Raw genomic sequence first — 12,321 nt, 5'->3', positions numbered from 1 at the left:
TGAAAAAATGCTGAGCTTCTGATCTCCTTGTTTCTTTACAGTCCCAGTATCGATTTGATGGTGAGAGTTTTCCCACAATCCCTCTCCTCATTGACAACCTCTTGAAAAGCAAACAACCTGTCACCAAGAAAACCGGAGCTATCCTGATGAAACCAATTGCTAAGGTGCACATTGACATGTTCTACCAGTTAGAACTCTCACCAGACCTCCCTCCCATGCTCTCTCTCACTCACTGCCTCTCTCTCTCTCTCACTCTCTCTCAGACCCTATCCCTTTCCATGCTCTCTCTCTATCACGCATGCTCTCTCTCACTGCCTCTCCCTCTCTCTCTCACTCTCTCGGACCCTATCCCTCCCATGCTTTCTCTCTATCTATCACACATGCTCTCTCTCACTGCCTCTCCCTCTCTCTCTCTCTCTCGGACCCTCTCCCTCCCATGCTCTCTCTCTCTCTCACTGCCTTTCTTTCTCTCTCTCTCTTTCTCTTGGACCCTCTCCCTCCCATGCTCTCTCTCTATCTATCTCACACATGCTCTCTCTCTCACTGCCTCTCCCTCTCTCTCTCTCTCTCTCTCGCTCTCTCTCAGACCCTCTCCCTCCCATGCCCCCTCTCTCTATCTCACACACGCTCTCTCTCTCTCACTGCCTCTCCCTCTCCCTCCCATGCCCTCTCTCACTATCTCACACATGCTTGGTCTCTCACTCTCTCTCTCTCTCTCTCTCGGACCTCTCTCACCCACGCTTTCTCTCTCTATCTCACCCATGCTCTCTTTCTCTCCCTCTCACTCTGGATCTCTCTTCCTTTCTCTGTGAGTATCTAATTCATTCTAGATTTCTTGCTTTCTCACATTTAACCTATTTCTCTCCCTATTTAACCTGTCTCTCTGTTTCTCATTCTTTCTCTTTCTCTCTCTCTCTCACTATCTCTGTCCCTGTCTCTCTTTTTCTGTCCCTGAACCCTCTCTCCTTCTCCCACTAAACCTATTCCTCTCTCTCTCTCTCTCTCTTTCCCTTTCAGTCTCACAGTGATGTGCCATAACAATCATAACCCAGTAGAGAATTTCCACATTGAACAAGGAGGTAAAGGAACTGTCTAGTGTGGCAGTGAGCCAAATACAGAAAAGATTTCCTGGCTTGATTGACTCTGTGTTGAGTAAAGTGATCTCAGTTTGGGCTCATGGTGCTGGGTGGAGGTTACGATTGATTTAAGTGCTCCGACATTATTGTTTCTATTGTTGTTGTTGTAGCTTCTGTTGTCTCTGGATGTATTACTTGGGGTGGGAGGGGGTGGGGGTTGGTCTGTGTTGTTGGCTTTTACCCATCTTTCATAAGATATTAGGAACAAGAAAAGACACAGTGGCCCCACCCCTAATGACTGTCTAGTGACTGTGGACATCAGGCAAATGGTGATGATCTTGCAATTGAATAATTTGGAGACCTTCACTGCTTAACCTTCCACATAACCACTTGGGTGAAGCAGAGGGACAGCTGCTGGTGTCTCTAAATGTGCATTTCTTTACAGGATAAGTGGGTACTGGACCATGAAGATGTTCTAATAGGAGATCGAATCGGTCGGGTAAGTGCCTGTATGACTGATAATGTTTATATTATAATATGTCACTGTCTTTCCCAGCTCCCCACCAGCCCACCCCGGCCCCATATTGTATAAGATCAATACCCAGGCCTGCCTCTCCTAAAAGCTCAGTTGCAAAAGCGGAGCTGTACAGACAGGGAGGGGCCCAATGATGGTCTCAGCAGTTGAAATGCCCACTGTCCAGGTTCACGCATTGCTGGTTGACTGAGGAGAGCAGCTGGGGCGTATGGAATTGTACTCTGCCCTTCCACACCATTTCCCTCCTGATACCCCAGAAACTGCACCTTCAGGAGATTGTTTGGAGATCCTCCCTAAACTTTAGCTCACCTGAACCTCTGCTGCCATGTCCTAACTTGCGCCAAGTCCCCTTCAGTCATCACCCCTGTGCTTGCTGACCTACATTGGCTACGGGACAGGCAACAGCTAGATTTTAAAGTTCCCGTCCTTCTTTACAAATCCCTCCACAGCATCACCCCTCCCTACCTCTATAACCTCCTCCAGCCCAACAACTCTCTGATATATCTGCACTCCCCAATTCTGGCCTCTTAAGCATCCTCAATTTCCTCCACCATTGGTGGCTGTGCCTGGCCCCCAAGCTCCGGAATTCCCTCCCTAAACCTCTCTGTCATCATCTCGCTCTCTCTCTCTCTCTCTTCCTTTACGAGGCTCTGTAAATCCCTACCTCTTTGAGAAAGCTGTTCCGCCTGTCAAAATATCTCTTTATGTAGTTTTTTGAGTTAAATTCTGTCTCTGATAACACTCCTGTGAAGCACCATGGGAGGTTTTTACTGCTATATAAATGCAAGCTTTTGTTGTTGTTGTTGGTGGCGAAGTAGATTCTACTGCCCCTGGATGTGTTACCTGGGGTGGGGGGATGTGGGGTTGGCGTGTGTTGTTGGTTTTTACACACCTTTCATAAGAAATAGGGGCAGGAGTAGGCCATTGGCCCCCTCGAGCCTGCCCCGCCATTCAATAAGATCTTGGCTGATCCGATTGTGACCTTATTTCTACTTCCTGCCAGCCCCCTCATAGCCCTTGACTCCCTTGTACCTCGAGGATCTGTCTAACTCAGCCTTGAATATATTCAATGACCCAGCCTCTGCTGCCCTCTGGGGAAGAGAATTCCAAAGTTCAACGTCCCTCTGAGAGACCTCCTCCTCGTCTCCGTCTGAAATGGGAGACCCATTATTTTGAAGCTACGGCCAGGATTTTACGGCCTCTCCTTTCAGGTGGGATATAAGGTTCCCGCCGAATTGGATGGAGATTTAAGCGGCTCGCTGCATCCAGCGGGGAGGTGGGGGTGGGGAGAGACGCGCCACAAGGGGTACCGTAAATTCCTGGCCCATCATGCCCCCCTGACTAAACCGTTTCCCAATCCTCCTGGCCGCAGGGTAACTTTGGTGAAGTGTTCAGCGGGAGGATGAGGAATGACAACACTCTAGTCGCTGTGAAGATGTGCCGTGAAAGTCTGCCAGCGGATCAGAAGAATAAGTTCCTGATGGAGGCCAGGTCAGTGCTGGAGAGTGTAGTATGGGATCGGGATAGTCTCTGTGGACAGTGAAACAAGCAAGGCAGACCTAGCCAAGCTGGACCCTGGCCTGAGCCTTAGGATGGTGCAATTGCCAAGGCTGCTGCAAGAGTGTTCAATTGAAGATGTCCTGGTGATGTTTAGATAACATTTTGGAACCAGAACCAGAATTTCTCCAGAATTGCCAATCTTGTGTGTCTATAACCAACAGTTTGGGTTCACCAGACCACAGGGCTATGTCACTGTCCAGCACAGCGAGGACCATTCATTGGTGTCCAGTACTGGGAGAGTCCGCACGTTACTGTCCAGCACTGGAAGTGACCATTCATTGGTGTCCAGTACTGGGAGAGCCCGCACGTTACTGTCCAGCACTGGAAGTGACCATTCATTGGTGTCCAGTATTGGGAGTGACCGCACATCACTGTCCAACACTGGAAGTGACCATTCATTGGTGTCCAGTATTGGGAGTGACCGCACATCACTGTCCAGCACTGGAAGTGACCATTCATTGGTGGCCAGTACTGGGAGAGCTCGCACGTTACTGTCCAGCACTGGAAGTGACCATTCATTGGTGTCCAGCAATCATGTGAGCAATTGGGATTGCTTTCATCAGAATGCGAGAATTGATGGAGTGATTTGATGGAGAAGTTTATAGAGGAGGGAGAAACAGTCTGTTTCCAGTGATCGAGGGATCCAGAACAAGGGATTATATATAAAAGACCAGACATTTAGGACTGAGAGCATGAGAAACGTCCTTAGACAGGGGTGTCGAGTTAGTGATTGAGACCTTGTCAATATTGTAGAATAGGTCAGATGGATGATTGAAAGAAAGGGGAATGAGGGATATAGGGTAGAGAGCAGGCACACAGGATTCAGACTGCTGCTCATGAATAGGATAATCACAACATGGTATGGTTGGGCAGGCTTGTTTCTGTATTATAATTCTGTCTGTGTGGAGATATTGTGGCTCAGTAAGTAGAGTCCCTGCCTCTGAGCCCAAAGCCCCAGGTTCACGTCCCAGTCCAATTGCTGGCCATGGAAGGAGCAAACACAGTTCAACAGGGTGATAATCAGCCTGCTAGTCCTTCCAGTACTTCCCCACTATTCCCCAAAGTGCATGTGAAGACACTGAACAAACAATTGTGTGTGGGGCAGGTCAGTTTATTAAAGGCTGCTAGAGAAAATGATGGCCAGGATTTTCCGGTCCCGCCAAGGTCAATGGAGTTTTCTCCAAGTTTTCCCTGTCCGATGAAATCTTAACATCCTTTCCATTTCTCTTCCAGAATCCTGAAGCAATATGATCACCCGAACATTGTCAGGCTGATTGGAGTATGCACTCAGAAACAGCCAATTTATATTGTCATGGAGCTGGTACAAGGTGAGGAAATCAGGCGCTGACTAACTACAAGAGGAAAAGTGGAGACATTTAACCCTTCAAGCCCATTCCTTCCAGAGATCGTCCACAACCTGTTCCATCAACTCTGTACATGAGTGGTAGAATCGTTACGACACACAAGGTCACCATTCGGCCCATCAAGCCTATGCCAGCTCTCTATGGACAATCCAGTCGGTCCCATTTCTCCACTCCATCCCTGTAGTCCTGCAAGTTAATTTCCCTCAGGTGCCTATTCAATTTTCCTTTGAAATCACAGTCAGCTCCACTTCCACTTCCCTTGTGGGCAGCAGGTTCCACTCGCTGCGTAACAAAGTTCTTCCTCACATCCCCCCTGCATCTTTTGCCCAAAACTCTAAATCTGTGTCCCCTAATCCTTGTACCATCAGCTAATGGGAACAGCTTTTTTCTCTCTACCTGATCCAAACCTGTCATCATCTTGTACCCCTCTATCAAATCTCCCCTCAATCTCCTTTGCTCCAAGGAGAACAACCCCAGCTTCTCCAACCCAACCTTGTAGCTAAAACCTCTCATCCCTGGAACCATTCTGGCAAAATCTCCTCCGCACCCTCTTCAAGGACCCTCACATCCTTCAGAAAGTGGAACAAAATCACTGGTATAGACCAGTTGGGTTGAATGGCCTCTTCCTGTGCTGTGGACTCTATGTAATCTCTTTAAGTTTTGCTCAGTTGGTAGCACTCTCACCTCTAAGTCAAAAAGGAAGTGGGGTCAAACCTCGCTGCAGGACTTGAGTCGATGATTTTGGTTGACAATTGAGTGAGTGCTGAGAGAGAACGGTGTTGCCATTTGTGTAAGATGTTAAAACTGATGTTAAAATGGATCTACTTGTTCCAGAAAATGTTTGAGGTCTCGTGGAACTATTCAAAGAAGACGAGGGCTATCTCCACAGTAGCTGTTAAACATTGTCAATCACTGCTGTACAACGAACAACTGATAAACATTGTCAAATCATTAATGCTGATTCTTGGGATGGGGAAGTTAGCTTGTGAGGAAAGGTTGGACAGGTTGGGCCTGTATCCATTGGAGTTTAGGAGAATGAGAGGTGATCTTATTAAAGCGTATAAGATCCCGAGGGGACTTACCAGGTGGATGCTCGAAGGATGTCTCCCCTTGTGGGAGAGGCTAGAACTAGGGAACACCAATTTAAAAATAAGGGTCTTCCATTTAAGCAGGAGATGAGGAGAATTTTTTTCTCTCAGAGAGCAGCGAAGGCTGCATCATTGAATATTTTTAAGGCTGAGTTAGATAGATTCTTGATTGACAAGGGAGTCAAAAGAGTATGGGGGAGTAGGGGGTAGTAGACAGGAAAATGGAGTTGAGGCCACTATCAGATCAGCCACAATCTCATCAAACAATGTAGCAGCCTCGAGGGGCTGAATGGCCTGCCCTTGCTCCTAATTTGTATGTTTATAAATGCAAAGTACCGTAGATGCTGGAAATCTGAAATAAATACAGAAAATGCTGGAAACACTCAGCAAGTCAGGCGGCGCCTGCGGAGAGAGGAACGCAGTTAACGTTTCAGGTCAATGACCTTTCATCAGAACTGTGAGATGTTAGAGATGTTTCAAATCACTCATTATATCATTAAAACATCAAGAAAAAAGCCTTTTCACTTGATATTTTCTTCATTCAGGAGGAGATTTCTTGACATTTTTACGCAATGAAGCAAATAATCTTAGCACCAAGGACCTGATAAAGATGGCGGAGAATGCTGCTTCTGGTATGGCCTATTTGGAAAGCAAGCACTGCATCCACAGGTTAGCACAGGATAATCTCCGGGAACTGTTCTGACCCTACAGGAGTGTGCAAACACAGAATGGGCTGATTATTAGTTTGCTTGTCGCTATCTGTCACTATGTTTTTACCTTTTGATGGGGGGGAAGTTGGCGGGTGGAGAGTGGATTCAGCTGGACACCCTGCGCTACCTTCCCTATAATGGTTATTATTTGTCCAAGAGCTTGGACGCTCGAGCGTTGGCTTGTAGCTGTCTGGTTACGGTAAACCTCAGAGCGGACAAGAACCCTGCTCTCACCCGACTGCAGCCTCTGGCTCTCAAACACGAGTGGAAATTTAGGTGAACTCTCACCCCCATTTTCCTAGTCGGAAGGCATTGAGGGTCAACTGTAGTTCACTGCAGATGCCCCTGTGGTGACTGACTAATGGAGTATTGTTCACAGGCCTGGTCTCCACGTTATAAAAAGGATATCGAAGCACTGGAGGATGCATAATACCTCAAACAGTGGAATTCCTTAGACTTTCCTTCCTCTTGCCCCAGCACAGAATCCTGGCTGAAACTCCAGTGCAGTATCGAGGGAGTACTACACTGTCAGAGGTGCTGTCTTTTAGATGAGACAGTAAACCTAGGCCTCGTCTGCCATCTCAGGTGGATATAGAAGATCCTATTACATTATTCCCAAGAAGAGCTGGGGGAAGTTCACCCTGCTGTCCTGGGCCAATGTTTGTCCCTTAAATCAACAGTCTCTGTCTGGCTCTGTCTGTCTCTGTTTGGCTCTGCTTGCCTGTGCCAAAAATATGCGGTCCTTTATTTAAGTGGGACCTTGCTATGTACAAACTGAAAAGAGAGTTGATTTGGATTGTGTTGCAGAGATCTGGCAGCCCGGAACTGCCTGGTTTCAGAGAAGAACGTTCTGAAGATCAGCGATTTTGGGATGTCTCGAGAAGAGGAGGATGGTGTGTACTCCTCTACTGGAGGAATGAAGCAAATTCCTATCAAGTGGACAGCACCTGAAGCACTCAATTATGGTATGTCTTTGGTTTCGTGGTTCAGCAAAACCAGGGCTGATAAGTGTGAGCATTAGTGTGCAACCTGCCACTGCAGTGAGTATTCACAAGTGTATCAACCACAGGATGTGTTGTGGTGAGACAATGGTGTAGTGGTAATGTCACTGGACTAGTAATCCAAGAGGCTCAGGCTAATGCTCTGGGGACATGGGTTAAAATCCCACCATGAGAGCTGGTGGAATTTAAATCTCTGGAATTGAAAGCTAGCCATAAATTGATTGTTGTTAAAAACCCATCTGGTTCACAAGGGAAGGAAATCTGCCATCTGTACCTGGTCTGGTATACGGTGACCCTAACTGTTTTCAAAGGGCAATTGGAGATGGGCAAGAATTTTTAAAAATTTATTTTAAATGCTGGCTAGGCCAACATTTGTTGCCCATCCCTAATTGCCCTTGAGCTGCCTTCTTGAAGTGCTGCAGTCCCTGTGGTATAGGTACACCCACAGTGCAGTTAGGGAGGGAGTTCCAGGAACAGCAACAATGAAGGAACGGCGATATATTTCCAAGTCAGGATGGTGAGTGACTTGGAGGGGAACTTCCAGGCGGTGGTGTTCCCATGTGTCTGCTGCCATTGTCCTTCTAGATGGTCATGGTTGTGGGTTTGGAAGGTGTTGCCTAAGGAGCCTTGGTGAGTTTCTCAAATGTTGGCTTTGCCCACATCCCATGAACAGTTTTTAAAAATTGAGATCGACCTTGTCTGCACTCACGCTGTTCAGTGGATGCTCAGTATTGATCGAGAGCCCTGGCTGATTTTTTGTTCCTTCTCCTCCTACAGCCTCTAAGGCCATGAGACCTGGTGTGTGTAACTTCATTGCTACACCAGGGGCTGTCATCCTAAAGCTGTGATGTTTATTCAGCTTCTTATGCAGCTAGAATTGGAAAATCAGAGGAGGTCATCAGCATTCTTTTTTTCACACGTTGTTTCCCGTGATTTATTTATGTTTTGGGATAAGGAACATTAACGCTTTGGAGGTGTTACAGATCCTGAATTTGTGCAACAGTTTGAAACGCGTGACAGAATATTGCCAGCGGATAAAATCTATGCGAGAAGCGATGTAAAATTGCCTGCCAACTCACTATCACCATTTCCCACTGTCACACAATGTCAGGAGCCCAAATTGCTTTTTAAAAGTTTGTCAAATCCCCCTTGTGTTTGTTAGATAGAAACTCCTGGGAACAAGAGGCAGGTGAAGGAATTGATAGGCTCGACAGAGAGAAACTGTTTCCTTTGGTGGGTGAATCCAGAGCAAGAGGGCATCACCTTACAATTAGAGCTAGCCCATGTAAGGGTGATGTTGGGAAGCGATTCTTCACGCAAAGGGTAGTGAAACTCTGGAACTCGCTCCCCCAAAAAGCCATGGAGGCTGAGGCCAATTTAAAATTTCATAATTGAGATTGATAGATCTTTGTTAGGTGAAGACGTTAAGAGTTACAGAAGGTGGTTGATGGAGTTGAGATACAGATATCATCTAGTTGGTATAGGCTCAAAGGAAGAATGGCTTCCTCCTGTTCCTATATCCCTAGGATAGGCAGCATCTGCAGGAGTAAAGGACGGTTCATCATTCCAGTGTAAAACTTTGAACAAAACTGATCAAAGACCTTGACTCCAAAACATGAATGCCGTTCCGATGTTGACTGACCATCTTTAAAATCTCTATCTCTGTCCATTTACCGAATTGATTACTTCACAGGGCGGTTCACAACTGAGAGTGACATCTGGAGTTATGGGATACTGCTGTGGGAGACATTCACCCTGGGTTCAACACCATACCCAACCATGACAAATCAGCAAACTCGAGAGGAGGTTGAACAAGGTGAGAATTAACACAAGATAATCTTAAAGCAATGAGGACATGTGAAAAAACACTGGTTACATCTTTTTTTTCATAAACAGCTTCACCTCCCACCTTCTCACTCTGTTTGGGACAGTGTAGAGGGAGCGTAACTCTGTATCTAACCCCGTGCTGTACCTGTCCTGGCAGTGTTTGATGGGGACAGTGTAGAGGGAGCTTTACTCTGTATCTAACCCCGCGCTGTACCTGTCCTGGCAGTGTTTGATGGGGACAGCGTAGAGGGAGCTTTACTCTGTATCTAACCCCGCGCTGTACCTGTCCTGGGAGTGTTTGACGGGGACAGTATAGAGGGAGCTTTACTCTGTATCTAACCCCATGCTGTACCTGTCCTGGGAGTGTTTGATGGGGACAGTGTAGAGGGAGCTTTACTCTGTATGTAACCCCGTGCTGTACCTGTCCTGGGAGTGTTTGATGGGGACAGTGTAGAGGGAGCTTTACTCTGTATCTAACCCTGTGCTGTACCTGTCCTGGGAGTGTTTGATGGGGACAGTGTAGAGGGAGCTTTACTCTGTATCTAACCCCATGCTGTACCTGTCCTGGGAATGTTTGATGTTGACGCTGGTAAACCCAAAATGGGAAGTGTTGCATTTTCTTTCATTATTGATGAGGAATGCTGCCTCATAGTCTCTCACGTGGGGGATGCCCATGTTGGTAACGTACCAAGTTTGTAAACCCCAAAAACAGCACCTGATGGAGAGGAGGAAATATGTTCTGAGGAGATGATTTGCTAATCGATTTGTTCCTTGACTCTAGGTTATCGACTCAGTGCCCCGGAATCCTGTCCAGAGGAGATTTACAGTATCATGTGTCGCTGTTGGCAATACGATCCTAAGAAACGGCCGAGTTTCAGCATTGTTCACCAGGAGCTTCTGACAATCAGGAAAAAATGGAGATGAAACTGGAAGCGATTGCTTCTCTAAACCGTCTCCCTATCTCCCTCAGTGTGACACAGAGGTTAACAGAACTGCGAATGACACCGTGTGTTTAACTTAGGAGCTTTAGGGATGAGTGATTAAGTCTGGCCTTGCTAGCTCTACTCATATCCAAAGAATATACAAACAAAATATTTCCACAAAGTTTTTTTTGGGTTAGTTGGGGGTGAGGGGTGGGGTCTGGGTCAGAGTGGTAAGAGTTGGCTGGGAGGAGGAAAGCTTTGAGGATGGGAAAGGGGTTGGGGAGGAGAGCTGTGAGGATGGGAAAGGGGGCGGGGGGGGGAGAGTTGTGAGGGTGGCAAAGGGGTTGGGGGGAGAGCTGTGAGAGTGGGAAAGGGGGCGGGGGGAGAGTTGTGAGGGTGGGAAAGGGGGCGGGGGAGAGCTGTGAGAGTGGGAAAGGGGGCAGGGGGAGAGTTGTGAGAGTGGGAAAGGGGGCAGGGGGAGAGTTGTGAGGGTGGGAAAGGGGGCGGGGGGAGAGCTGTGAGGGTGGGAAAGGGGGTTGGGGGGGAGAGTTGTGAGAGTGGGAAAGGGGGTTGGGAGAGAGCTGTGAGGGTGGGAAAGGGGGCGGGGGGGAGAGTTGTGAGGGTGGGAAAGGGGCCGGGGGGGAGAGTTGTGAGGGTGGGAAAGGGGGCGGGGGGAGAGTTGTGAGAGTGGGAAAGGGGGTGAGGGGGGGAGAGTTGTGAGTGTGGGAAAGGGGGTGAGGGGGGGAGAGTTGTGAGAGTGGGAAAGGGGGTTGGGGGGAGAGTTGTGAGTGTGGGAAAGGGGGTGAGGGGGGGAGAGTTGTGAGAGTGGGAAAGGGGGTGAGGGGGGAGAGTTGTGAGGGTGGGAAAGGGGGTGAGGGGGGGAGAGTTGTGAGGGTGGGAAAGGGGGTGAGGGGGGGAGAGTTGTGAGAGTGGGAAAGGGGGTGAGGGGGGGAGAGTTGTGAGAGTGGGAAAGGGGGTTGGGGGGGAGAGTTGTGAGGGTGGGAAAGGGGGCGGGGGGAGAGCTGTGAGCGTGGGAAAGGGGGTTGGGGGGGAGAGTTGTGAGGGTGGGAAAGGGGGCGGGGGGAGAGTTGTGAGAGTGGGAAAGGGGGTGAGGGGGGGAGAGTTGTGAGGGTGGGAAAGGAGGCGGGGGGAGAGTTGTGAGAGTGGGAAAGGGGGTGAGGGGGGGAGAGTTGTGAGGGTGGGGGTGGTGTTTAAACTGTTTCACTTTCTGTTTCAGCCAACCAGTGTCAGCACTAAGCAGGGGTTAGATACAAAATGACGCTCCCTTTACACTGTCCTGGCACTTTGCTTCTGCCTTTGCTTCAGAAGAAATCACTACTGCACTAGCTTGAATGTTCCCATTCTTCCATAAACAGGAGGGACTGTACTGAGGCCAATCACACACAACTCACAAAACGCCCTGAACAGACAGGGGGAGGTACTCAGTATACGCTCAGTTGATCTTGGAATGAGACCACACAGAGCCCACTGGGCACTGTAAGAAAAGTGCCTCATGGGATGGAAATTGGCATCGAGACAAATCTCTCCCCAAGTGTCTCCCCTCCCCAGCACTAAAAGAGCCAGTTAGAAACCCAACTGAAGAATATATGGTCACTGAGGAATAACTTCTGGGTATTTATGGTAATTTTGTTCTCTCTGCTTATGAGGAAAAATTAGGTCATTCCATTGGCCAAAGCAAAATAGAACAAACTTTATTCCTATCAGGCATCCTCTCTCCTGCTCCTTTGTCCAACCAGCTTTCCCCAGTCCTGGTTGGGATGCTACAGGCGATGATCCCTATCTCACCTGCCTGGTTGCCGGCCTTCACACTTAAAGGCTGTTCAACTGTGGAGGAATGTCACTGATCCACCCAACGCTATCCTCACCCAAGATCGTCGACACTCAGTCAGAATCACTGGGGTAGCGGTCAAGCGTCTGAACCTGAGACAGTCCTTTATTAACCTCTCCTCAACCTGCTGTTTGCTAAGGCCAGTTGTCACACCCCAGCTGCTGCACCAACACAACATGGACTGCGATTCAACCTGCTCACTCCCCTAAGTAGCTGAACCATTGAAGGTACCCCAAGTCTGGGGGAGTGACACCATGCGTTTAACTTAGAGCTTGAGGGATGGGTGATGAAGGCTGGCCTTGCTAGCTATGCTCATATCCTAAGAATGAAGGAACAAAAGATTATCCAAACTTTCTATTTCAGCAACCAGTGTCTGCACCAAGAAGGG

General features: G+C 48.3%; 1 protein-coding gene across 3 annotated transcripts in view; it reads left to right on the top strand.

Moving 5' to 3' along the window:
* fes (FES proto-oncogene, tyrosine kinase) overlaps positions 1–10,303 on the top strand; it is a 43,419-nt gene extending 33,116 nt beyond the window's left edge. For all 3 annotated transcript variants that reach the window (XM_078532389.1, XM_078532387.1, XM_078532388.1), the window contains 8 exons: positions 42–164; positions 1,522–1,575; positions 2,984–3,102; positions 4,405–4,499; positions 6,169–6,292; positions 7,141–7,298; positions 9,028–9,150; positions 9,943–10,303. In XM_078532389.1, coding sequence (XP_078388515.1) covers positions 42–164; positions 1,522–1,575; positions 2,984–3,102; positions 4,405–4,499; positions 6,169–6,292; positions 7,141–7,298; positions 9,028–9,150; positions 9,943–10,085 — 939 coding nt within the window. In that variant the 3' untranslated portion in view covers positions 10,086–10,303. The remainder of the gene's footprint in view (positions 1–41; positions 165–1,521; positions 1,576–2,983; positions 3,103–4,404; positions 4,500–6,168; positions 6,293–7,140; positions 7,299–9,027; positions 9,151–9,942) is intronic.
* Positions 10,304–12,321: the final 2,018 nt, after the last annotated feature.

Source organism: Cetorhinus maximus, chromosome 30 (assembly GCF_964194155.1).
Source record: "Cetorhinus maximus chromosome 30, sCetMax3.hap1.1, whole genome shotgun sequence".
Lineage (NCBI taxonomy): Eukaryota > Metazoa > Chordata > Chondrichthyes > Lamniformes > Cetorhinidae > Cetorhinus > Cetorhinus maximus.
This window is presented reverse-complemented; position numbering and strand designations above follow the sequence as displayed.